Source organism: Micropterus salmoides, unplaced genomic scaffold (assembly GCF_014851395.1).
Source record: "Micropterus salmoides isolate LMB-PRFRI ecotype aquatic unplaced genomic scaffold, ASM1485139v1 Ms_hic_scaffold_2, whole genome shotgun sequence".
Taxonomy (NCBI): domain Eukaryota; kingdom Metazoa; phylum Chordata; class Actinopteri; order Centrarchiformes; family Centrarchidae; genus Micropterus; species Micropterus salmoides.
The window spans coordinates 18,126,518-18,152,012 of record NW_024041150.1 but is presented as its reverse complement, the minus strand read 5'-3'; the positions used below and the strand labels follow the sequence as shown (position 1 = coordinate 18,152,012).

The window sequence follows — 25,495 nt, the reverse complement described above, 5'->3', positions numbered from 1 at the left end:
GTCAAATGTGGGGTTCTAGGCTACCTCAAATTTTAAGCACTGACAACACACACAAGCACATCCATCTATCATGGGATCACAAGCCCACTACTCTTACCTCCAAGGACTGCTAGCAGCTCTTTTGAAAGCTCAGTTTAAAAAAAAAAAAAGGAAAAAAAAGCAGCCATGGCATGCCAAAACATGGCAGATGGGAGACATTTTCCACTCACAAACTGACTGACAAAATCTCACATAACAAGAACTGATTGGCGGTTGAAGGATTGATATAAGTGTGATGTACCCGCTACACTCGGTGAGCAAAAAGAGTGCACTTCAATGTCAATGTCTTCAATGAGGGGTACTTAGTTAAAAATATCAGTTCCACAGGAGTACTCAATGTTAAAAACAAAAAAATGTAGCACAAATCCCAGCAAGTAGGCAGAATCGTGTTAGCATCTCATATAACGCACCAGCCTCAAATAAACTATGACTAATTTGTCACTCGGCGTCATATTTGGGGGTTGAGCAACCTTTTTCTTCTCGAGCGCTGCCGCCAAAACTTCTTCGATTACTTTATCAGTAATCCGTTCAAAGCAGTGTGCTCCAAGTGCCGTAAATCAGTCCCGCTCCTCTAATCTTCAATTCATCACACATTTCCTAATCACACTCCAAAAATAACAAACCTGGTATTACTTACTCTCTTCTTTCTGTACAAGGAGAGCTGAGCCAAATGCAAGCTATCAAAGGTTTATGGTGTGCGTATGAATCACTAAAGACTAACAAACTGCCCTGTTCTCCTTGTTATATTGTAAAATAAAAGAAAAAAATAGGACTTTATACTTAATTAAAGCTTCAAATAATTTGAAATGAACCTGCAAAAAAATGTAATAGTGCTTTCTTGGCAAGGTTAAGCTTGTAAAAACAGTTCTTAAATCTTCAAAGGGACAAACCTGGATAAATAAAGGTTAAACCAATAAAACAGTTTTCCATTAAACCTTGTCTTTCCTCCCAGCCGGCTGGCTTCCAGAGGCAATGACAGCAGGACTGTTGCTACAGATGAGGTAAGACGCTATTTGCCGCAACAGGGCCCTGTTCTCTCGCAGCGCCACCAAGAGAGCAGCCGAGCGAGGCTGGAGGTGCCAATGAATCAGTTCACTGTTTTCACTCATTATGCCGAACTGACTGCCTCACTTTTTCTCTGTCTTTATTTACACCCTTTTCTTCATCTCCGACTTCTCTGGCATCACACACACACACACACACACAGCCAACAAAGACCCTGCTCATAATGAGGGCATAGCGGTGTCTGAGTGTGTGTTATTCTTTGTGTGGTTTGTGTGTGTGTGTGGAGGGAGGAGGATTATGGCAGTTCCAAAGCTGTGAATAGGGGCCAGGCTGGGCCTTGGCCCTGGCTGAATTAATTACTCTAATTAGCTTCTTAATTGCATATATTAAACCAGTGGTTAGCAGGGCTGGAGCCGTGGTTAGGGCTTGGATCTAAAGCTGGAGCTGGGGGTGGGTTGAAGCAGACAAAAGGGTATTACACACAAACACACAAACACACGCACACACACACAGAAGTGGGAAAACAGCTCCACCTTCCCCCACCCACTTGACGAAGTCTAAAGTGGAGAAACGAGACCAAGCACTCCCCTCCACGATGAGGGTGTTCAATTATCCCCCCACCCCTCATCAATATATAATCAGCGCATACAGTAACAGCAGATGTGTGGCACTAATATGGATGATAAGCCCCCCCAGAGGGAACAGAGAGGATTAATATTAGAACTACAGGGACTACTTGAAGCAGTCTTCATCTGAAACTCTTAACTGTATCACTTACTCGGTGCTCCGCTCACTGAGACATTCAAGAAGCCAAACCCTGCCGCTGATTTGCGACCATCGAGCCTCGCCCCGTCTGGCCCCGCAGCACGTCACACAGACTTGCATAGACCATGACAACATCAGAATCATTAGATCCACCGCTTCCTCAGCTTCTTTGGCTCGTACGTTTTGTGCATTCTAAACAATTATCAAAACCCTTGGCTCTCCAGAGGAGACGACATTCATCAAATTAAGCTTTTTTGGCTTGAGTTGACCCCCGGAGTAAAAATAAGCCAGCCTGAGAGTAAGTGACAGAGAGAGAGAAAAACATCCTTCAGCCTGTAAAGGTGGAGGGTGTATGGGTGTGGAAAGGAAGGGTTTGGGCTCTGAGGGCGAGAGGCAGGGGGTAGAAATTGCCGAAAAATGCCTTGTTGTATTTGTGAAATACACCCAAGTATCCCACAACAATGACGATTAGTCAGGAACAAGTAAACAGCCAGCACGCTAATGAATCTCTCTTCAATAAACAAGTGAAGTGCACGTGCACGCACGCACACAACGTGCACGAGCGCGGAGTGATAATGATGTTCTTTGTGGAGTTTTTGGGGGTAATTAGGACTGCTTAAATGGTGGTTAAAAAGGATTTGCAGCTGATTGTTTGTCCTTGTGTCTTTGAGCCCCGGGCCCTCTTGCTCCACTGAGTGTCAACACTGTCTTCTTCTACTGTCTCCTCACAGCACACAGCAAACCGCTTTCATCAGCCCGTCCACAGCCAACCCTTCCTCTGCCTCCCTCTATTCCTCCCTCACTTCTTCTGCAGGCTCAAATTATTCTAGCTTGTCTGTTTCCCTGTAATTTACTTCCTCTCTCTCTCGCTCGCCCTCTCTCTCATTTTTCATCCTCCCGCTCGTCTTCTTCCATCTTCTTCTACTGAACAGCTGCCGGGTCCAATCCGACTCCAAGAACACCATAATCTCCCTCACACATGGCAAAGATCATGCCTGTTACTTCTAGACAAACTACCCACATCAGTGTGCATGTGATTTCTTTCTCTTAGAAGGAAGAGTGCAACATTATGGAAAACAGACTCATTTGTATTCTTTCTGAAAGTTAGATGAGAAGAGTGATGTCAATTTCATGTCTGTGCATTAAATACGGAGCTGGAGTCAGGGTGGGGTTAGCCTAGCTTAGCATAAAGACTGGAAGCAAGAGAGGCAGCAACCCTGGCCAATGTTTCTAACAACTACCACCTTGTGCTCACCAACTGCATCTAACAGCTGGGCGGGTGGATAAACTGTTGTTAGTCAAATTGTAATCTCAACATTTCTATTCATGTCCGGGGTTAAGCAAACTAAATACATTGTGTAAATAAACTAACGTTAGAGTTGTTGGGAGTCAGGCTAGCTGTTTGCTCCCGCTTCCATTCTTAACACCGCCTAAACCCCAGCCGTCTTCTCATCTCACTCGCGGCATGAGAGGTACACTGTGTTAGTGTCCAGTCTGTGTGCTAAGCTAGGCTAACCATGCCCATACTCCAGCCATGTTTCCTTCCACTCCCAGAAAGAGAGAAAATAAGTGTATTTGCTAAAATGTTGAGCCATTTCCTTAACCACTAAATGAAAAGGGGAGGACAGATGGTTTCCCGAGAAAGGTTTCAACAAAAGGTTTCAAAGTTTGTCCCTGTGTGTAAGCAAACACACACACACACACACACACACACACACACACACACATCGTGTCTGTGTGCAGGGCTACGCATCTGTCCGTGTGAATGTGTTCATTATGCTGATCAGGGGTCATGTTTGCACGAACCTGGACACTAAATCAAAGCTATATTAGTAGGCTAATGCGTTCTCCTGATGGCAGAGGTCAGGTGAGAGGTGCGCATGTTTCATACTCCCCCATGTCTGATTGCCGGGAAACACATCCTTCTGCAAAAGGTTCCTCGGCAGAAGGCAGCAGCACAATGAGGCCTTTGTCTGTCAAGCTGTGATGGGCAACGAGAAAAGTTTGTGTATTTGTGTGTGCATGTGTATGTGTGTGAGAGACAGACAGACAGTGCAGGAAGGTTAAATGAATCATACAATGTTAACCAGGCCCAATCCAATTAGGGAGGGATTCTTCTTGTCTGACCTTTAACAGGAGAGACGTATTCACACTCACTCACGCAATCAAGCCCCACCAACACAACCACACACACACACAAACTCTCACAAACTACGCAGTCAGCCTTCCACACAAACAGACAGACACACAAACATGACACTCAAGCAAGCACACACCAACACCCACAAATGCACCCTCCGCCCACACACACACACACACACACACACACACAGTAACACACACACAACCACATAAGCACATAACCAACATCACCAGCATACCAAAACACACACACACACAGAGCCAATCTCACAGACAGTAGCGCGGCTCTGATTGCTGACCTAAATCGGCCGGGCAATCTGTCACTTTCTCTTACTCACACTCAGCACACATCTTTTTTTTCATCTTTTTCATCCCCTTTCTCTTCTCCCCCTCTCTTCTTTTTTTCCCTGTGCCCCCTCTCTCTCCCAGTGTCACTTTACATCAGCTCATTCCTCGTCCCTCTCTTCTCTCCTATTATCTTTACCAGAAATGCCTTGGCCTCATTTGTATCCAACAATGTAGGTGCTGACGTACAGTATGTCGCATGTTTACGGTGGTTTTGCTGTGATCTAAGTACTGTATGTGTACATATTCTCATGCATATAATGAAGATGCATACAGTGGAGCCCAGGGGAATCTCAGCCTTAATCATCTAAAAACACTTGAGTTGACAATCTTCCTTTTAAATAGAGTCATCTTTTCTATTACTCCACTTTCTCTTATCCATTGAGAGATGCAGATAAACTTTATCTCCAGAGAGGATATTAGTTGGATCCATTGCACTAAACCCCTGCTGGCCTATACTATTTCATTTTCCACTTTTTGCACTTTATTTGAGGCTATTTTCACACATGAGAGTTTCACTGAGGCTTTTCGCCCCAAGAATTCGATGTGTTTATTGGAGTGTGAAAAATGTGTTGCGGGCTTGAAAAGCAGTCTCGGGTCCACCTCAGAATAGTTGTCAGGGGCTGGCTTGGAGCGAACTCTTAGGCACGTCCCCTGAGGGCCACAACAGGTGTGAAAGCCTTAACACACTTGAAAAATGCCTAACACAATTTTACTTGGGTGTCACTATTTACAGTGACGACACTTCATGGTGGTCGGGACGGGGAGGACCTGGTCCGTAGGTGTGTATTTGTAATTTGTAATGAGGAAAATCAACAGGTTAAAAGCTCACCATAAAGTCATAGGACATCAGGACATAGGACCACCAACTCTGTTGCTGTACGGGGAAAGGTACCAGCCATCCTACACATTGTCTCTTATTCACTTTATTTAACTACAATGTCTCAGTTCCTAAACCTTCATCAGGTTAGATGTATCTCTTGATGAATCTTATCAAATGAAAATCTCCAGATTAAAATGTTATAACTAAATAAAGTTGACATGGGATTTCTGGGTCCTGCTCAATGATGAAAAAACTAATTTTTTTAAAAGATTACACCCTTAACACGCACCCGCCAGACTATGGGCTGTGACGGTTTGTTCACTTGGACTCATTTTGACAGTAAACTCAGAATTTCAGAGGTGACCTGAAATGTATCCAAAAGGAGTTCAAGGACAGTCTGTAAGTCATTTTTGAGCTAGTACACCCAATAGATGCTGCTTGTCAGTGGGTTTTAAAGCATTAAATACCATTATAATAATGAGAAAGAAGTGTCCAACACTCTCCATGATTACATGGGATGTATGACCACTTTCCTAACAGGTATTCAAATTTATATCTTCATCTATGACAGATGTAACGATAGCTGTACAAGCATTTAGATATCAGTGGGATTATTCTGTAAAAACAACCTAAGCCCCTCACTGTGGCCAACTTTTTTCTCCCTCCTTCACCCTCTCTTCCCCTTCCTGCAGCTCTTCCACTTCTCTACCCCTGCGTCTCTGCTTGCTTTAGCTCCTGGCAGGAGGCTCAAATCAGAGGGCTTAAACTTGATCAAATATTCAGCAGATATAGATTTCTCAGAGTCCCTGGATTCCCCACCTTTTCCACCCAGCTGCTTTCCATCCCTCCCTCCAGCCGTCCTTTCCTCGAATCCCTCACTTTTGCTCTCTTCACTGCAGTCACAAGCAAAGCTGTGTGCCGCACACAAACATACACACACTCACACAGGCAACCACGCACGTATGCACATGGGGAATCATAAACTAACGCAGAGTGGCAGAGAGGTGCAGCTCATTTAGGCTGCAGTGCAGCGTTTCTCTCCGCTTCCTCTCCTCCATTGTCTCTTCTCTCTCCTCTATTTCACTCTTGGTTTCGCTGTCGTTCCCCATCTTTCTCTCTCTTCATCTGTCTCTCACTCTTTTTCTCCCTCTCTCCCCTCTTTCCGTCCTCCCTCCCTCCTATCCGGATTCTGTGTCATTTATTTCAGCTTAACCCTGATAAATAAACCAGTGAGTACCTCTGCATTATTGAACACTTTGACATTGCTGTCTGCACGCACTGCGCTGGCCCCGTGCTGTCCAACAATTAGACCACACACACTCGGAGCCCCACCCTGTCCCAAGTTGCACACCCCAACCAAAACTTGCCGTATTACACACCCCTTCAGAAATGAGACAGAGCAAAGGAGACAGATGGATGGAAAAGAAAGATAAACAGAGAGACAGAGAAGAGGAAAACAACACTGAGGCAAAGAGAGAAAAAATAAAGTTTGCCGAAAAGAGACTAACACAGCACGCTCTGCAAATGCTCATTCCACACAAACACACACACACCAACACACCATTAACATTCCCCAAAAACTCATAAACTTACCTCAAGACACACACATGCAAACATGCACGAACACACAGAATTGTTTTGTTTTTTCTAGGTGTGCAGGCTCGTGTCAGCTCTTCTATTATTCATATTAGCGGGTGGTTGTTTATCTCTGCCATTGTGCGACAGCAAGAACCAGGCTCTCCGCAAAGCCCCTGGGGGCCCTGCTCCCTAAACACACCACTGGGAGTCATTCATGTACACACACAAACACAGGAGTTCCCTCACGTCATCCCACGCTCAGGGACGTTCCTGTCCGTACATCCCATCTATCCATACATCCACATGCAAGCCGCATAGTCACACTCAAAGCGGACGCGCGATTTCATACCTGTATCCGTGCACACACACACACACTAGCATCTGTCTCAGTATGCAACAACAACATCACTGCAGTCCCACTGCGACTGACCCATTCCCCACAACAGATCTAACCAATCTGTGTGTGTGTGTGTGTGTGTGTGTGTGTGTGTGTGTGACTGTGTGTCTTTTTGGGTATGTGAGTGTGAGCTATTTTCAGACTATTTTCTGTGTGTTTACAACCACAAGCCTGCGTGTATGCCATTGTGTGTGTGAGTGCATATATTTATGAGAAACCCCTGTGTATGGAGATGTGAGCATGCATATGTTAGTGTGAGCACCAAGGAGAATTAATGACGTCTGTGTGTGTGTGTGTGTGTGTGTGTGTGTGTGTGTGTGTGTGTGTGTGTGTGAGAGAGATAAAGAGAGAGAGAGTGAGTGAAGATATATACATATATATATACATACAGCATATAGATGCATTGGTAGCATAGTTCTTGAAACGTTCAAGCCCTTTGAATTGGACTGAAAAAATTGAATTGACTCAAAGAATATGTTGACTGTGAGCCTGCAATCACTGACTGCTGGAGTGCAAGTTTAAACATATATGTACGTGCGTGTGTGCGTGTGTGTGTGCGCGTGCGTGCCCCAGTCCTCTGACAGCAGCAGCGGTGATTGAAAGTGACCGCGTTGTTTCAGTGTCACCCTGCAGATGAGATGCTGTGTCTGTGTGTCAGCTGACACTCACATCCCGTTCACATCAGCCACATGCACAACGACAGACCTGTCTCTGTCTGTTGTCATCTTCTATCTTTCTGACTTTCTTTCTTTCTCTTTCCTCCCCTCTTCGTTCCTTTCATCCCTGTTCAAACATCTTTTAACTCTTTCTTACTCTTTCCCCGCGTTCCTCTCCTTCTCTCCTCGTTGTTGTGACTCAGCCATTCTGCACCTTTCCAGCCTTCCATCACTCACTCTCCGGAGAAAAAGACATTGGCTTGACTGCTTGCCAGGCGTTTTAGTTGTAATGCTATGTTTTTTCCAATTTTAGTACAACATGGGTGGTGTTTGCCACTTTGGACCATAAACTGGACATGATCAATATTCAAGCACAATTTAGTAACACTTGTAGGATATTTTGTTTACAAATGTACCCAATTAACATATTTCTTTTTCTTCCCTTACTTTTCTTGCCTCATCCTGGTCTGCAACTTCATTTTGATATCACATAATGCTGTACTGTAAAGAAAAAAAATATGTCAAAACAACTGCCCCTTGTGACTTAAAATAAATCTCTGAAAAGCTGCATGTTTAAAGATGTGTTCACCAAAATTACAAAAACAACTGGATAATCCAGCACACACGTCATGAGGTTTTACAGGGACAATTTATTCAGACAAATCCTGTCCACATTGAGGTCTGTGGATTATTCAGAGCAACAAGGACGTTGCTTCTGGAGATGTTGCTGTTTTGTTTTGTTTTTACTATCAGCAAATAAGGGATATATCTCAAAACCTGAGCTAACGTAACTGAAACTATCTGCATGGCATGACAGTGAGAAGAAAAAAAAGGTTTTTTGGAATAGTGGGTGAATACACTAAAATTAGCTGACCCTGTACCAGTTCTAACACCAACTCTTCTATTCTCCTCATGTGTCCTTTAAGTTGCAAACCAGATTAGCTGCATAGAGATGGTTTCCCTCCTGCAGTTCTCATTAAGAGGACACATCATCAAGACCACAGCCCATTTGTGAATATGTGTGAGCATGTGCGTGTGTGTTTGTGCACGCTTGTGCATGCATGCAAGGAGTGTGTTACACAAGACCCTGGCGCCTGCTTTCAAAGGATTCATTAAAAGCAGTGAAAGGCTTGATCTGCAGTTTGGGTTGATGTACTGAGCATGTCTGTGTGTGTGTGTGTGTGTGTGTGTGTGTGTGTGTGTGTGTGTGTGTGTGTGTGTGTGTGTGTGTGTGTGCCGGGATTTGAATGGCGAAAGAAAAGGAGGAGAGAGGAGAAACAAAAGGGCGGAGGGAGGGAGTGGATCGAGAGAGAGTGAGGGTGTGTGACTGAGAAATGGGTTTACATAAACCCTGACCTCATGTTATGAATGAAAACATCAATCAATGAGTATAACGAATCAATTTTCTCACACTTTCTCTCCTCTCCACAGGATGCGGAAGTAAAGAATTACATTTAATGGAAATTCATGTAATCTGATTACAAAACTGTAGCATCTGCGCTGCATTAGCGGCCGCAAAAACAAAGGAAACTGGATTTTCTCAGATTGCTGGCAAGATTTTCTCAAGACACAAACATGATTTTCACAAATGATCAATGATACCACTTGTTGATGATGCAAATTATGATGTGGAAATGAAAACCTAAAGAGTTTCATTCACCGTGAATCATAGTGGCAAAATGCAAAGCAAACTGATTACCTAGTGGACCTTAAGCAAGTTACTGGTAATCTGTAATGGGTTTAACTTTGAAATTAACCTCCACCTCCTTTTCCCCTCCCGCTGTTCACCATCCGACTGCACATCCACACCACCACACACACACTTTCTGTGTGTGCCTGCCTGGTTGCGGTGTGCAAATTAAATCACGCTATGCCATAGGTTAATTAAAACAAGATTTCCCTGAGGCTTGCGCATACATTGGTGCCCCTACACACATGCACAAACATACATTTACTGTAACTAAATTCAGGGACAAACCAGCCCGTAGTGAGTTCAGCATACATACAACTACAGCAGATATATGGCTCTAAATGAGCAGTTGGATTAACAGTTATTAATTATCTCACAGCCTCATTAAGTACACAGAAGTTTCGGTGAGAGTATTCATTAAGAGCACATGATCAGAGAAGCACTGCACACAACACACAAGTTATCTGGTGACGTTATCAATAAGTTATCAGTACCAAATGCTCTCTACAATCAGCTACTCCCCTGTCTCTTCACCTCTCCAACTCACTGTCTCTCTTCAAATGTGAAAGTACGTGTGTGTGTGTGTGTGTGTGTGTGTGTGTGTCTGAGTTTGTGTGACCTTGTGTTGCAGCCGTCATTGATTGGGCTGGAGCTGTCAATCGATCAGTCTGGTCTGTGTGTGGAGATAAAGGTGTTTCTATCTCTGGACACTCCAGTTGCCAGGTGGGAGTACAGAAGAGAGGTGGGCAAAGCAGAGACTGCGGGCCACATTTGGGTTTTATGGTGGTTTTTACTTTGCAGCAATGGAACGCACTTCAGGTTTAAGGTCGATGTTGTTTATTGATGGAAGTCCTCCAACCAGTATGTGCAATCACACAAAACAGGATATTTATACGTGGTCACTTTGAATATCTTGCCAAAAAAAGAACAGATCTGGTGGTGATAACTGCAAGTGCATAACCGGTATGTTGCTGATTATCTGTTGGCTTGACACATAATCTCTGGATAAGCTTCAAACCTTTTGTGTTATAATGCATTTCTAAATAATAATGCCCATTAGCAGATGTATGCACTTCAAGGAAAACACCAGAGGTGGAAAGAGTACAAAAATATTCTACTTAGTAAAGTACTATTACTTTGATGAACGTTTACTTAAGTGTAATTAAAATTACCAGTATAAAAATCTAATCAAGTAAAAGTAAAAAGTAGCTCATTCAAAATGTACTGAAGAGTAACAGTTACTTAGTACTTTTTTAACCTCCTAAAAGAACTATACAACATATACTACATTTAATTAAATCGCAGTCTTTTTTGATTTGATAAGGGCACAAAGCCATTTCGCGCTTTTGATTTTCGTTCCTTTGACAGAATCTTTGCCGAAGCAACGGCGCAAAACAACGTTAGAGACCTTTTATGTTATTATGAGAAGTTTTTGGAATGTTTTTGCTTCGTAATGAAACTGTGTCTTTTTGGCTAATTTGAGCAAAGCATCTTACCAAACTAAGAAAACTTTTTTTTAACTACCAATGGAATGGTATATTATTATTTAACTCACCTCTACATGCTTGCACAGGTTTGATGTTGAGTTTTTTTAAGCTGCCAGTTCGGTCTCTCTGGGCAAACACAGCTTACACTGCAGAATAAAGCTGCTGCCTTTCTTGCACTTGAAGCCAAAGTGGTTAAAAGTTTTTCAATTTTTTATTTTTTTACTCAGTAACGGATGTGATTTAAAATTTAAGAACAATATTTCAAACAAAACTTACTCAAGTAAAAACAGATTTTAAAAAGTACAAGTACACAAAAATCTACTCAATTACAGTAGCATGAGTGATTTCCACCTCTGGCAAACACTCACATGTTTTGCGCTCCAGATTTTTGGGTTGTGTGAATTCTGAATATGGACAACACCAAAATCATCCTCAAATATTTATGACCTCAAGTCAAGTCCATCTGTAAGGAATACACCTATGGACAGTGGAACACAGAGGCAACTTAATAAAAGGGAGTTTTGTGAAAGTTTGCACACAGACTGCATAGTGGATAATAGAATAAATTTTCACTTTAGTACACCATACAGCACTTATTATCATACTGGGATAATTTCAAATCACTGATATAAAAATCTACAAAAACACAATTAACATTATTGCGTTAGTCTTATGTATCCTGTTTCGCTTTCTCGCAGCCACCTTGATGTGGAAGTTCTGCTGTTCAACATCTGTCAGTCACTGAATCAGGTATCAGCAGGTATCACATTGCATTAATTTTCCTCCCTACTTATCAGGCCAAAATCCCTGTATTATTGGGTCGCTGGGCGCACATAGAGCACACCGAAACACACACATACGTACATGGTGTCTTACTGCACCACTGCATGTTATCTCACCTCCTCATATCTAATCTGAGAGAAATGTTTGTATGTTGATAATGATACAGGGTGCAGGAGAAATATGCCCAGTGCCTCACCTCTCTTCACAAACACCGGGTATGAGGACTGATAGCGTAAACCGAGTGTACCCGAAACCGGCGAACAAATACAGAACAGAAAGAGACATGTGGGACATCGCAGACTTTCAGAGCTCTTATATTCTCTTTGTTTCTCTCAGTATCTCTATCTGTCTGTCTCTCTTTCTATGTCCCAGCTTCCTCCTCCTCCCGGCTCTACTCGTTCCATCATTTTTTTTCTACCCACAGATGAAAAGAAGTGAAAAGAGCATTTGCACACCTGAGTGAATAGAGCTTGCAGGTGCGTGGGCGGAGAGCTATGGGAATCTAACAGGGTCTCTCTCTCTCTCTTTGTCTATGCTGCTCACTCTCTCACTCCTGAGGTGTTTTTTTTGCAGTTCTTGTGTTTGTATTGCAAACTTGTGTGCATGCGAGAGTGTGTGTATACAAGCACATGAGTGTGTATGGTCTGTCTGCGTTGCGTGCATGGCTCCAATTGTGAGAGTTGAACGCTCTTGGCTGTCGGTCTGTAGTTAAAAACAACCCACAGGTTTCGGGTTGACGCGACCTCTGCTTGCAGATTGTTCCGTCCGATACAGACACTTGGCCTGGCTCGCCATGATGACCTCATCAGGTCTTCATGCAGCCTGACTCCAAACAAATCTTCTGAACAAACCAAAACAAACGGTGCTTAGCCTTTTGCGGTAACTGCAAAGGCTCGCAATAACAATAAACAGGCCCAAGGCCAGCACAGCAGCCGAGCAGGACAAAGACATAGCAATGACACACACGCACACAATCTTAGAAACAACACTGGAGCGAAAATGTATCCAAACTTCATTAAACAAAAAGCCCACACACGTGGCAAAGTAGGACAAATCCAGGGACATACTGCAAAAAATGAAAAGGATGGGAAGTCATTTTTGCTTAAAAAAGAGACATCACCTGAAGTGTGTTTAATCCCACAAAGGTGAAACAACTGAAATTAATTGAAGTTAGTTAAATAACCTACAGTTAGAGCAAGGTTCGAATTTAGAAAAAATACCCTGAAATATCCTGAAAACTACAGGCTCATCAGGTCATTTTTTGCAGTGCACTGTATCCACCCGCAGGCCGGATCACACACACAATTCTCAAACCTAATTACTCTAAACACACCCGCCCAATCATCACCATCATCACGGAAATAAACAAACACACTCAGGCACAATCAGAAATCAGCCATGCAATCATAACAACCCCCCCCCCCACACACACACACATACTACAATAAAGCTCAAGACACGCCCATAAACACACACACACACACACACACACACACACACACACACACACACACACACCATCCCCTAATCTCCAGTGTTGGCTCTGCTTCCTCGACTCACCGATGATGTAGTAGTCGCGCATGGTCTTGAACTCGTGGCCCCAGAGGTTCGGCGAGAACTCCTGGAACTTGATGGTGAAGCGCCGTTCGCGGGTGGGCTCGTCGCAGGTCAGCACAATGTTGGGGGGGCCGGTCACCTCGCAGCGGTCCGCCTGTTCCCGCGACGACACAAGGTAGAGCTTGTAGAACTCGTACTCTGGGGTGGACCTGGCGGTGTCCAGCGGAGGGCAGATGAGGTCCAGCCGGTCCCCGATCTGAGGGTACAGAACGTAGCCCTTATCGTCCCTGAACCTGGAGGAGGATAGAAAGGAGTCGGGGGGAGAGAGAAAGGCAGAGAGACATTAGCTTAAGTCTTTTGCTTAATGCAACAGCAGTAGAAGACACATCCGAGTCACCTGTCCTTGTTGCTCAATGAGCACCACATGGGTCCTTCACCTCTCTTACTTCTCCCACTTCTTTCTTATTTTCTTTCTGTGATGAGGAACAGGTGCCTTGATAGAACCCGCTGCACAAATCATTTTTTCCACACAAACTCATGCTGTTGGCCCTATAAGGCGGTGGAGAAAAAAATAGGGAAACCACCTGTTGCTGATCCACATAGGGAAAATAATCACCAATCCAATGCCAAAAAGGATTCCGTTATTAGAAAAATATTAATTTCGATTTTTTTCCACCCATGTGAACTACCCCACAGAAATGACCTATTCAGAGATATTTTTGAGTGATCAATATCGTGTACATTTTCAGACTAAACATAAACTTAAGTAGTCAAAAGTATGCAAAACTAAACTTCAGTCACTCACACGTGTAGGAGTAGGAGCAATATTGTCTTTAAAAATGTAAGATTGGTGTTGACTTGGAGGCTACATAACAAAAATGTTGCAAATATATCTGAAGTACTAAAGTTAAGACTTGCAATGTATGCACATGTGAATGCAGCATGGGGAATGAAAGTAAAATACAGTAAACAAAACATACAACCTCTTTTTTTTTTTTTTTTACTTTTTCCCTTTGCAATGCAATTTTCCCCCAACCCTTATATTTGGAAGTGAGAACTGAGGCATGTCCATAGAGGAAGAGACAGTCAGCGGATCAGCAGAACGAAGCAGCCAGTGCCAAATCTCAGGTAACTAATTAGTTTGCTAATTAGCCCGTTTTGATTTCAGTCTGTCATTCACTTCTGATATGAATGATGTGCAGTCTGTTTATCTGTTTATAGCCTAACTGATGATTTGACACCTGTCATCTATGTGAAACCCACAGCTTCAAGTGATTCTCATGCGACAGTTCAATAAACATATGATTGAGTGTGGTTTATTATCATCGTCATTTTAATTTTACCATGGCTTTAACAGCTTTGATGTTAGATGGTCTTAATGTTGTTAAATGGCTTTCCTGGGGTATACGCTGAGCAGGAAATACTTCACACAAAGATTGAAATTAATTCTGCATATCAGCAATAACCCAAATTGGTCTTAACCCAGGTAGAACCCGACCCGTTTTTTGTAGTATGGAGGACTAGTGGGCACACTGTGGCTGCCCAGCTTTCAGAGGTCTTTCCAGAGCAGAGGACATGAAACACAGCAGTCAGAGGGGCATAAACTCAACAAATGACTCAGACTCTGTCATTCCCCTTGCAGCACAGGGCCATCTCCTGCTGATAAGGCCAAATACTATGAGTTATCAACTTAGCTCCGGAGGCCTATGATGACTTTAACGCACCATGCTAGCATGCTTGGCCAACAGTGGATAAAACAGAAAGTAAGTCTTTGCACATACGCGTAGTGCCCTCACTTCAGGTTAAAATAAATGTCACTACGGACAGAAAGAAGGAACGTGTTTATAGTAGTAAAAGATAAAAGGGAGGAGGGGATTTGCTGGATTTTCTCTACTGTTAGCATTCTCACAGAATTTTAAGTGACAATTTGATGTGGAAGTGGGAGTAAGCAAATGCCTGTAATATTAAGAAGCCCATTTTCTGTTACCTCTGACTCAGACGCTGCTTCTGCTTCCAACAAATCCACACGAACACTTGGGAGTCACAGCACTCAAACCTGCTTAATTATTCTCTCTGTTCTGCTGTCAGACAACGGTTTGACCATTAAAAAATAAACAATGCAGGATCACGAAGCATGAACAGACTGAGAATCATGTTGAATAACTGTACTGTCAAAAAGACAAAATAAATCCTACTAATCTCACATTGGCAACAATTTACACTTTCATTTGTCCAATAAAAAATACTATTACTTCATTTCAGGCCTTCCCTACAAGCTGACCAAAATCCGTGCCAATTTATTATTTATAATGTTGGGTAGTAACAAAAGGGGCCAAGAATTACATTATTATAAGAATTTAATCTGGTAAACATTAACTTTCTTTTTATCCATGTGTCTCATTAGTTAAATGTGTGCAGATTAAAAGGGTACTCTAGAAATGTATCGCACTTCCATAAAGTTGAGATACAGATGCAACAGAGGCTGAGATATCTTGACTTTTAGTCGCTAGTGTGGGTCAAGCTCCAAAAATACCAGATCCTACTTTTCCCATCATGCACCTTTGTTTTTTTGTTAGACCCTAACTGCTTGCTGAGTGTCCCCTTATGTAAAACTCCACTCCCCCGGTTTTTAAACAGCCTTTCCATTACTATAATATTTAGGTCTGCAAGCCCAAGGTGAAATAGCTCTGATGACATCATCAGGGTTACTTTCTCTTGCTCACACGCTAACAACGATGATGCTAACACACGGAGATTTAGCAGGTAAACTAATGTTAACCATGTTTGTTGCCATGTTCACCATCTTAGCATGCTAACATTAACTAGTTAGCTCTAAAACAAGTATCAACTTAAATGTCATTAGGTTTGCAGGTATTTGGTCATAAATCAAAGTACTGGACGACTGACTGACAGACGGACATTTTCATCCACAGAGCTACACCGTTAGTGTGGCATTTCAGATGAGACAAAACAGGCTTACATGCAGCAAAGTTTTGGTGGGCGATGTTAGCCAGTTGAATTTTAGTACTTGTAACACTGAACTTGTTTTCTAAAAGCAAAATGATATGATAAATGACAAGCTTCTATAGGAAGAGAAAGAAGGATTTTGTGTGTCTCCTCTGTTTTGCCTGTTTGCATCTACCCACATCCTCCCCTTCCATGCAGGTTACATCTACCTCTTAGCACTGCGAGCTAACAGCCTTACACCTGTTGCAAATTAAGATGTAAGCTTTATCTGTTGGTGTGTTTGGCTGGCGGCGTACACCGGAGGGGAACTTGAGTAAAGCAGACTGAACAGCAGAGGAGCTTTAGCTGAGGCGGGCCCAGAGGCCTTGAGGGAAGCCACTGTTCCACTTCTCATTACCCAGGTCACTCAGGGTTATCAGGCAAAACTTAGACAGGAGAGGTAGGCACTCAGCTTCACTCAACACGTACACACACACACATTCGCACACACATTTCACATTCCTGTCGACCTCAGACAGGCGAGCACATGCACTCACACCATTTATAGAGTATGAACTGTAAACATGGTGGCGGTTCCCGAGGCTTCTGTAGCAACGCCTAAACAGAAAAATCTATTCAACACACACACACACACACACACACACACACACACACACACACACATACAGATGCCCTCCTGTTAAACACAAAAGGTTTGCCCAAACATATCCACCCACATGCAAACACACAGGTTTAGTTTTCTCTAAACATGAACACTGAAAGCCACTGACACACACACACACACACACACACACACACACACACACACACACACACACACGCACACACACAGACACACGCACACACACTCTTCTAAAAACAAGCACCTTTTGCTTCCTGCATGACGCATTCAGTGAGAGGTAGCTGATGGTACCCTGAGTCACAGTCGAGCTGCATTGCAGAATGGCAAAGCAAACACACACACACACACACACACATACACAGAGGATGGTAAGAGTGTTAAGGTAAAATGCCACCGGGCAGGTGCAGTGCTCAAAAAAAAAGAAAGAAAGAGGGAGAAATCAGTGAAGTGAGAGAGAGGGAGGGGAGTGGAAAAAAATATTGAACATGTCAGGCAAGGTATGTAGCAACAACAAAGAAATGTGGTGAACAAGCAGAAAGGAAACACAGAGACAAAGGGGAAACACTTCACAGAAGTAAAGTATCTTAAAATATACCAAGAGGAGGAGGAAAAGAAAAGAATGAAGGAAAGACAGAAAGAAAAAAAAGACAGAAATTGACAGTGAATTCCAGCACATTCCTGCAAGAGACCTCAATTTTCTGATAGGTTCCATGTTCAGGGTGTCAGATTTGCTGAGTTAACCCTGGTTAACCTGGTATGTGAGTGAATGATATTGTGTGTATGTGTGTGGTTGTGTTTGTAGGATTTTAGGGTAGAAAGACCATGTCGCAATCTAATCATGTACAGAGGAACAAAAATTGTATGTATTTATCTCAGAACTCACACTTTCCCTCTCCTCTTTATGATGCCCTCAGTGTCAACAAATCTGGTGATATAAAATCACTCACATACAGTTTTTCCTGTGACTGGATGTTTTAAATCTACCTTAAAAAGTTCAGTCTATGAGTGCAGGACAGTTTGCGAGCCTTGTGAATCTGTGAAATGCACTTCCAGTGGAGACAAGAGGAGAGAAAAGTGAAGTGAGGTGAACTTATAAACAATTTTATAGAGTTCATCTGTGACCACATCTAAATAAATCATTCCATTCAGACACAGCCCTGAGCAGCATTACGTTTTCCCTTTACTCTTTTCTTTTTGGCCACGTTTTGCTCTGAGAGAAACACTCTCTCTGTCTCTGAGTGTTTTTTTTTTTCTCCTATCCTCTCTCACTCTCCCTCATCTCTTCTGCTGTCCACTCTCTCCTTCCCTTTTTCTCAGCCGTTAACAATAGAGCCATTCATGTAGCCACACTTTGAAACATGGCGTGGGGGGTTGGAGTGGGCCAGAGGTGACACTGAGGCGGGAGAGAAGAAAGAGGAGGAGGAGGAAGAAGAGATGGAGGGATGGGGGGGGGGGCACGAGGGAGGGGGAGCTTCCCTCTCTTTTCTTCTCTGCAGCTCTTTTATGAGGGAAGAAACATCATTTTCTCAACCCAAGCGTCGCCCCGTCGCGACCCCTGAGCTGAGCTGAGAAGACTCAAGTGTCAGTCTCCCTGACCTCCCCCTCCGACCTCTCACACCTCCTGCTTCTCACCCTCCACTCCTTCCTTCTCTTCCACTCCATTCTTTCAATGCCGTATATAAACTTTAACACATTTTATACCACAAAGAGATTTATCAATATCCAATTTCCAATCAAATTTAAAAAAAATTTATTATGTAGTTATGAATGACATTTAAAAGCTAGCAAAGGATAAGATTCTGTTTGCGTTTTCTGTGAGCTTCGTGTGTGTGTTTCTGTCTTTTCTCTTGTCCATCTGCATGTTGTCAGTCGTTGTACCTGCTTTGGGCGGCGTATCGGACAGCTCAAACATTTCCCAGATTCCACAGCGGCAACCCGAGCCATGTCCGGACCAAAGCTGGGTACACAGGTGCAGCCAGCAGGGGGGAGACAAGGGAGTGTGTGTGTGTGTGTCTGTGTGTGTGTGTGAGAGTGTATACGTCTGCGCGAACATGAGAATATGCAGGAGAGGCGGGTTGAGGGAGGGCAGGCAAGAGTGAGCGCTAAGTCCGTGAGAGAAAAATCCAACAAACAAAGATGCTGAGACAGAGAGAATGAGGCGAGAGACAAACAAGAGAGGTGGGATCCAAAGTGATAAAGCATCAAAACAAACACATAAGGACAAAGAGAGAGCGAGAAGGTGGACAGATTGCAACAGAGCATAATGTGGAAAAATAAACCCTTGTGCAAAAAAACAGACAGAAGGAGGATAAAGAAAAGGCAGAGGGAAGGACACTTGCGCTGAAAAAAATAAACTTAAATTTAATCTGGACAGCGTATTTACTCGAAACTCCACCACTCTGACCTCCTCCATCCTCTGTGGGGGTCTTGTCCTTGAGCTAACCACAACCTGGCGCGAGTGGTAAGCCAAGGAGAGACAGCAAAGGGCCGATCTATTAGGGAATAATAAACGATGGTGTATTCGGTTCTGTGGCGGGGGAGATTTACGGTGGGCCCTGCGCATAAAGCTGTCTGCACTAATCTCATGGTATACACAGCATAATCACACACACAGGGGCTCTGAGTGCTCCCCCCTTTTTTAATGTACACATGCTGTCAGACGCACGGCAGGGGAGCACGCACACTAAAGAGTAGCAAACCGATCGGCTATGGGAGGAATACTCACTCTATAGGACAGGCGTGCACACGCACACACACCCGCTGAGCTACAACACCTGCAGGCCATCTAGTAGCTGTCTAAAGTAAATCCGCTGGGTCTCATTTGCTGGAGAGGTGCTTTCCAAAGAGCGCCACTATGAGCAAACACACACACACACACACACACACACACACACACACACACACACACACACACACACACACACACACACACAGACTGGAAAACGTCCATTTTGAACATGTCATTTAAGCCCACATAAAATCTTTAAAGCACTTTTGAAGTGAAAATGTCAGCCAATTCTGCACCATAATTAACTTTATTCCTATGCACCTTCATTTGCTTTAATGAATTTCCTTTCAAACAAGTGTTAAAGTCTTGAAAGAATTTAAAAAAAGGACTCCTCTAGTATGAAGAAAATGATTCAAGAGATTTGGAAATGTAAAATTATCTCACTCTACTGACAGACTGTTTTACCTACTTCAAGAAAAATATTATTTCAAGCCTCAGCGCTGGATTAAATCACTTGCTACGATGGAGATCTTTTTTGCAGAGCACCCACTCAGAGAAGGGACTGCAGCAGCTATCATTTTCCAATGTTCTGCTGTAGCAATCAGTGCCCCTATATACTGTGCAGCCCAACGATATATAATATAAAACATATGGTCAGGAGTATATAAAACATGAATTCACCTAATGCACAATCTGTCTTTGACAGAGTATTTGTTGGAACAGCAGCTCCATCAAATTGACCTGGTGTGCTGTGCACGTTTCACCTACATCTTCCGCCTGCTGCTCCATCTGATACGTTTACACTAAAAGATTCAGGAGATTTTAAATTTTACTCATGTTGTGTTCTTTTATCCTGACCTCATCTTTGATCGCTTCTGTAACCGAAAAGGGCTTTTTCAATGCTGGTACAAGTCTGTTCAAAGCCCATTTTGGTTGAATTTCAGGCATTACATCCAAAAAATCTGAGCCTGTATCAGTGTGTGAGATCATCCTGTGAAATATTACTGATTAATACTATGTTCATGTTTTTATATAATGATTTAGTCATATATCAGTCTGAGAGTATTACACTGTTAATATAAATAAAGTACCTTCAGTGTAGCTCTATGTAAAACTCAAGTTAAAGGAAATTATCTAATTCCAGTTTTATCTTTGACACAATATTTGTCATCTAAAACTGTTCTTGGAATTAATAATCAATGATCATAATTTAGTTATTTGAAATTCAGTATCATCTGACAGGACCCTTTGCAAGCGGACACTGCTTCTGTTTCCATCAGTGCACAGGGCAGACAGACAGTTTTAAAATATCCATAATCATTATTACTGTCTTCATTAAAGAACCATATACCCTGGAGAGGAGCTGCAGAAAGTGGTCTTTGACTGTGTGTATGGAGCTGGGGAGAGATAGAGATACATTTGTACGAGACAGTGGGAGACAGAGAGGGCTTAGGAAGAGACAGAGAGGAGGAAAGAGAGAGCTATAATGTAAATTGATGAGAGTTTGAGTCTCTCTAGAAGGCATGGCCCAGATACCTCTGAACATTTCTATTATGGATGAATTGGTGGAATGGATGTGAGTTCGACAAGGAGAGGAAGAGGGAGACAGTCACAAGCTGGCTTTCCACCCAAGAATTTTTGTTTTGTAAATTATCATCCATTTAGTTGCAAACAGTTGGATGTAAACAGCACAACCTTCTTTTATATAGCAAAGCGTATCCTCTTCAACCCCACTTTCCCCAAAGCCGGGGCACTCAGCACAGACTTATGCTGTGCAGCCAAACCTTCAAATCCACAGGACTTTTTTTTATTCTACCCTCTGTTTCTATTCTAAAAACATCATATACTGTAGAGCTCCTATGATACTGACGGAATTTTGCAGAAAACTGCACTAATCAATATGTTTTGTACAAACACGGATCAGATGGATCACTTTAGCTCATTGTTTTGTTTCTTTTGGCCCACAAACTCCACTCTCACCAACCTCATTTCCAGCCGCAGCACGAAAATGTTCTGAGCGACAAAACTTGAATAAACCAACTACCTGCCCAGCCCCAAACGGCAAACAGGGTAAGCAACTAGCTAGTGAAACAGCTAGCAGCTAAAGAGCATGATATTTCCTTCAGGAGACGGTGGAGACCAAAACAGAGCTAACAGGAGAGTGAATATTGGATTTACATTGATCAGGTGGACTTAAACATTAGTAATAGTTTGCTAACATATTGCATACCCTAATGACAAGGGGATCATTTTTCAGTGCATCCAAGTGGGCAAATAAATAAACATTTATGCAGCTTTGTAGCTAAATATATGGAAATAAAAGGGGAAACTAGAGTGTTAAATAGAAAAAAAGACGAGCTGTGAACAAGGAGAGAGGAGCACAAGGTTGATGTAAAGTCAGCGAGCGTTGGAAAGCCCTGAGGAATGTTGCTGGTGAGAAACGACAACGGTGGTAATAGTTTCCATATGGTGAGAAAGGGAGGGAAAGAAAGACAGGGATGAAGAAAGGTGGTGGACAGAAAGGTAGAGAGACACTGACGATGTTTGGGAGGGAGGGAGAGAGAGAGAGAGAGAGAGAAGGAGAGACGGGAGGTGGTAGTCAGCAGGTAGGGATGCAGAGCCTTGTTTGAATAGTTAGTTGGCATCATGGGACTTTGAAGGTAACTGCGTCCTTGTCATCTCACACACACACACACACACGCACTCATCCTCTTGTCCAGAGGCGGTCCAGTATGCTGCAGCGTCGATGTCACATCCAGTACATATCACACCCAGCGTAACCACAGAGGCGTGGGATGGAGGCACGCTGGATGCCTTGGCATTTGTAAAGAGCACGTACACGTACACACACACACACATACACATAGACACACAGTGTTTGTCGCTCCGTCAAACACACACACACCCTTCATATCCCTTGTTGCCGTGGTCCCGCTGTGTTCAATACATTCCATACGATACAATGCAGCAGATGAGCGTATCACATTAAGCTGAAACTTGTAGCTGCACCATAAAGAGAATCTAGAACTAACTAACCAACTACGGAGAAAGACTTCTTCTCCTCTTTGAACAAAGCTGAACAACGCAACTATATTCAGGTCAACAGAAACTTTTCTCAAGAAAACCTCTCCCTCTCTCTTTTGCCTCATCTCTTTCTCATTTGCATCCTTGTTCCTGTTTTTTTTTCTTCATGTTTCTGCTCCTGCATCTCCAGCTTAGAGCTTTTGTTCGTGGCTTCTTTTGACTCCTCCAAACATTTGCTAGAAGCGAGTGTTAGACACTGGTCTATATTCAATCTCTTGTGGCTCACCGAGCCTCCCCCCTGCTCTATTTCTCATTTCTCCACCTCACTATACCTTCCTTCATTCCCATCTTTCTTTTCTCTCCAGCCAACCATATGTTAGGTTGTTTACAGCTTGTCTTTGATCTTAGTTTGCTCAAAAAGAGGTACAGAAATGGAATAATGCAAAAGCAGCTAGATATACCAGGAAGTTTTGACTTAAAAACAAATGGTTCAATAATTGCATGTTCATTTATGTCACACTTTAAAATCCACAGTATGGTATCCTTGGGGTATTTTTGGAACATTCTTTTAAATTTCAGTGTTTTAAATCTCTTAATGTTGTACTTGCTTTCACTCACTGATGTCTATCTTAACTTAGTTTTATTATTCATGTTGTATTATTATTAATGGGCTACATTTACTATATTCTAAAGCATATTACTGTTCTTCAGTAAAATTCTTGTACATAAATGCATGTCTCTGATATCTCAATGGGAGCTGATTAAATAAAGGCTCCAAAGAGTACAACTTCGTGAAATATATTTTTTATTAAATGGTTTATTTAGCTAAATATTGGACAGGAAGACCTCAAAGTTTTTGCCCCAATGCCTGCAACAATCAGTAATGATTATTTTAATTATTGATTCATCTGTTGACTTTGTAAATCTTTTAGTCAATATAGGGTCACAAAATTGTGACAAATGCCCATCCATATTCCCCAGAGGCCAATGTAAAATCAAGTGGCTTATTTTATCCAACAAACTGTCCGAAGCCCAAGATATTATTTCATATTCAATATCCATACATTATATATATTCTGATATGCAATTTACAATAATATTAAGCAGGAAAACCTGAAAATTTTAGACACAGTAAGAAGCAAATACTTCTTTAAATCAGTCCATTATTAGAACTGTTGTCCGTTATGTTCCTCCTTCCTTAATATTGGCAGTATTTCATGCTTCCGTCTGAAAATTGAACATGATGACATCCACTAACCAGCAGCCATAAAGCCACAGCGGAGACATTTTGTATCCAAACCGAAGGAATTGTTCCACAGTGAAACTGAACCATTCCTCTGGGGCATCAGACAAACCTAAAATCATACTCTTGACATCCTTCCTCATCGCTGCAGTATTCCCCATCTCTTTCTTTTTCTGTCCTCACTCCTAAACCGTCTCTAACCACCATTCCTTCCTGCTCCTGTGTCTCTTTTCCTCTCACCTGCCCTCCCCCACCACTCCTCCTCTTTCCTCGTTTTCAGCATGTACTCTGGATGATTTGCAGCAGCCTGGATTGGTCCCATTAAGGTGGTCTAGTGGAGGTGTGTGGTGATGGAGCACTGTGGGTCCTGACATCTGTGTATGTGTGTGTGAGAGAGATAGACGGGGGGGGGGCTCCACACACACACACACACACACATACAAACACATGCTATAGACCCCCTAAAACTCCCAGTGAGGTCTTTAGTGTGTTTAAGTATATAGTGTACGATGACACACACACACACACACACACACACACACACACACACACACACACACACACACACACACACACACACACACACACACACACACACACACACACGGATAGTGGCAGCTGGTGTTTATACTTGGTATGTGAAAGTCTTTGAGCCTCAACTCATTCACTTCAACCACCTCACTAATTTAATTAGGTCACTCAGGGCTCTGGAGGAATGAAGGTTATAATGCATGCAGTGGCTCTCATTCTCATTCTCTGTGCTTTACACACACACACACAGACACACACAGAAAGAGAACCATCCAAGAGTCGTCCCTCTGGGAGTGAAGGAGTGAGGTGAGACGCTGACCTGCCATAGTGTGGGTCACCTGCATTTCCAAAGCTCCCTGTATGTGTGTGTGTTTGGGTGTATGTAGGCGTTCTGCGCCGGGTCCCCTCTCTCCATTTGTGACCTGGGAGGGCCACGTGTGTGTGTGTGTGGAGGCTCAACTTTGCTCCGGAGAGGCCACAGAGAGCAGGGAGCCAGAAACTTTAGCTAAAGGCAACTCAACTTAAGCTCAGCCAGGCCACGGTGTCAGGAGAGCGGTGTAATCCATAGGGGGCCCCTAGAGGACACCAAGAATGTTGGGCTCCTGGGACATTTGTTTTTTTATTCACTAGGCTGCTGAGTGTGTGAGCGAAAGAGCATGCACGTAGGTTATCCATGTTTATTTGTATGTGAACCTAACCTTAAAAGATAAGTCCGGTGTTATTCTGTTTTTCCAAAGGTTTTTGTCAAAAAAAGTCCCATTTAAAAACCCAAAACAACAGTGTTAGTGTGTCTTTCCAGCTAAAGGATACCAACATAAGTTCTTATATTCACATATATAGTTTTATATATAGAGAGAGAGAGTTTTTTTTTAAGGATAAATTAATTCCTAGAGCAGCCAGGCACTGTAGTTTTTATCATACGTTACTCAGGAGTAAACAGCGCATTTGTTGAGGACTGTTTTCAACTGTGGGCCAATACAAATTCAAAACAGAATATGTGAGATTGACTCAAAATAAACTAGTCTCCATGAGCATCATAGTGAAGGAACATGTCAACAGTGTGACTCATTGATGTGTTTCTAATGGTTCTTGGGCAACAATGGAGGTCTGTGA

General features: G+C 42.8%; 1 protein-coding gene across 1 annotated transcript in view; it reads right to left on the bottom strand.

The window, feature by feature from the left end:
- Positions 1-25,495, bottom strand: part of efnb3b (ephrin-B3b) — a 76,280-nt gene that overhangs the window by 24,283 nt on the left and 26,502 nt on the right. The window contains exon 2 of the mRNA XM_038732413.1: positions 13,271-13,560. Within this exon, the coding sequence (XP_038588341.1) occupies positions 13,271-13,560 (290 nt within the window). The remainder of the gene's footprint in view (positions 1-13,270; positions 13,561-25,495) is intronic.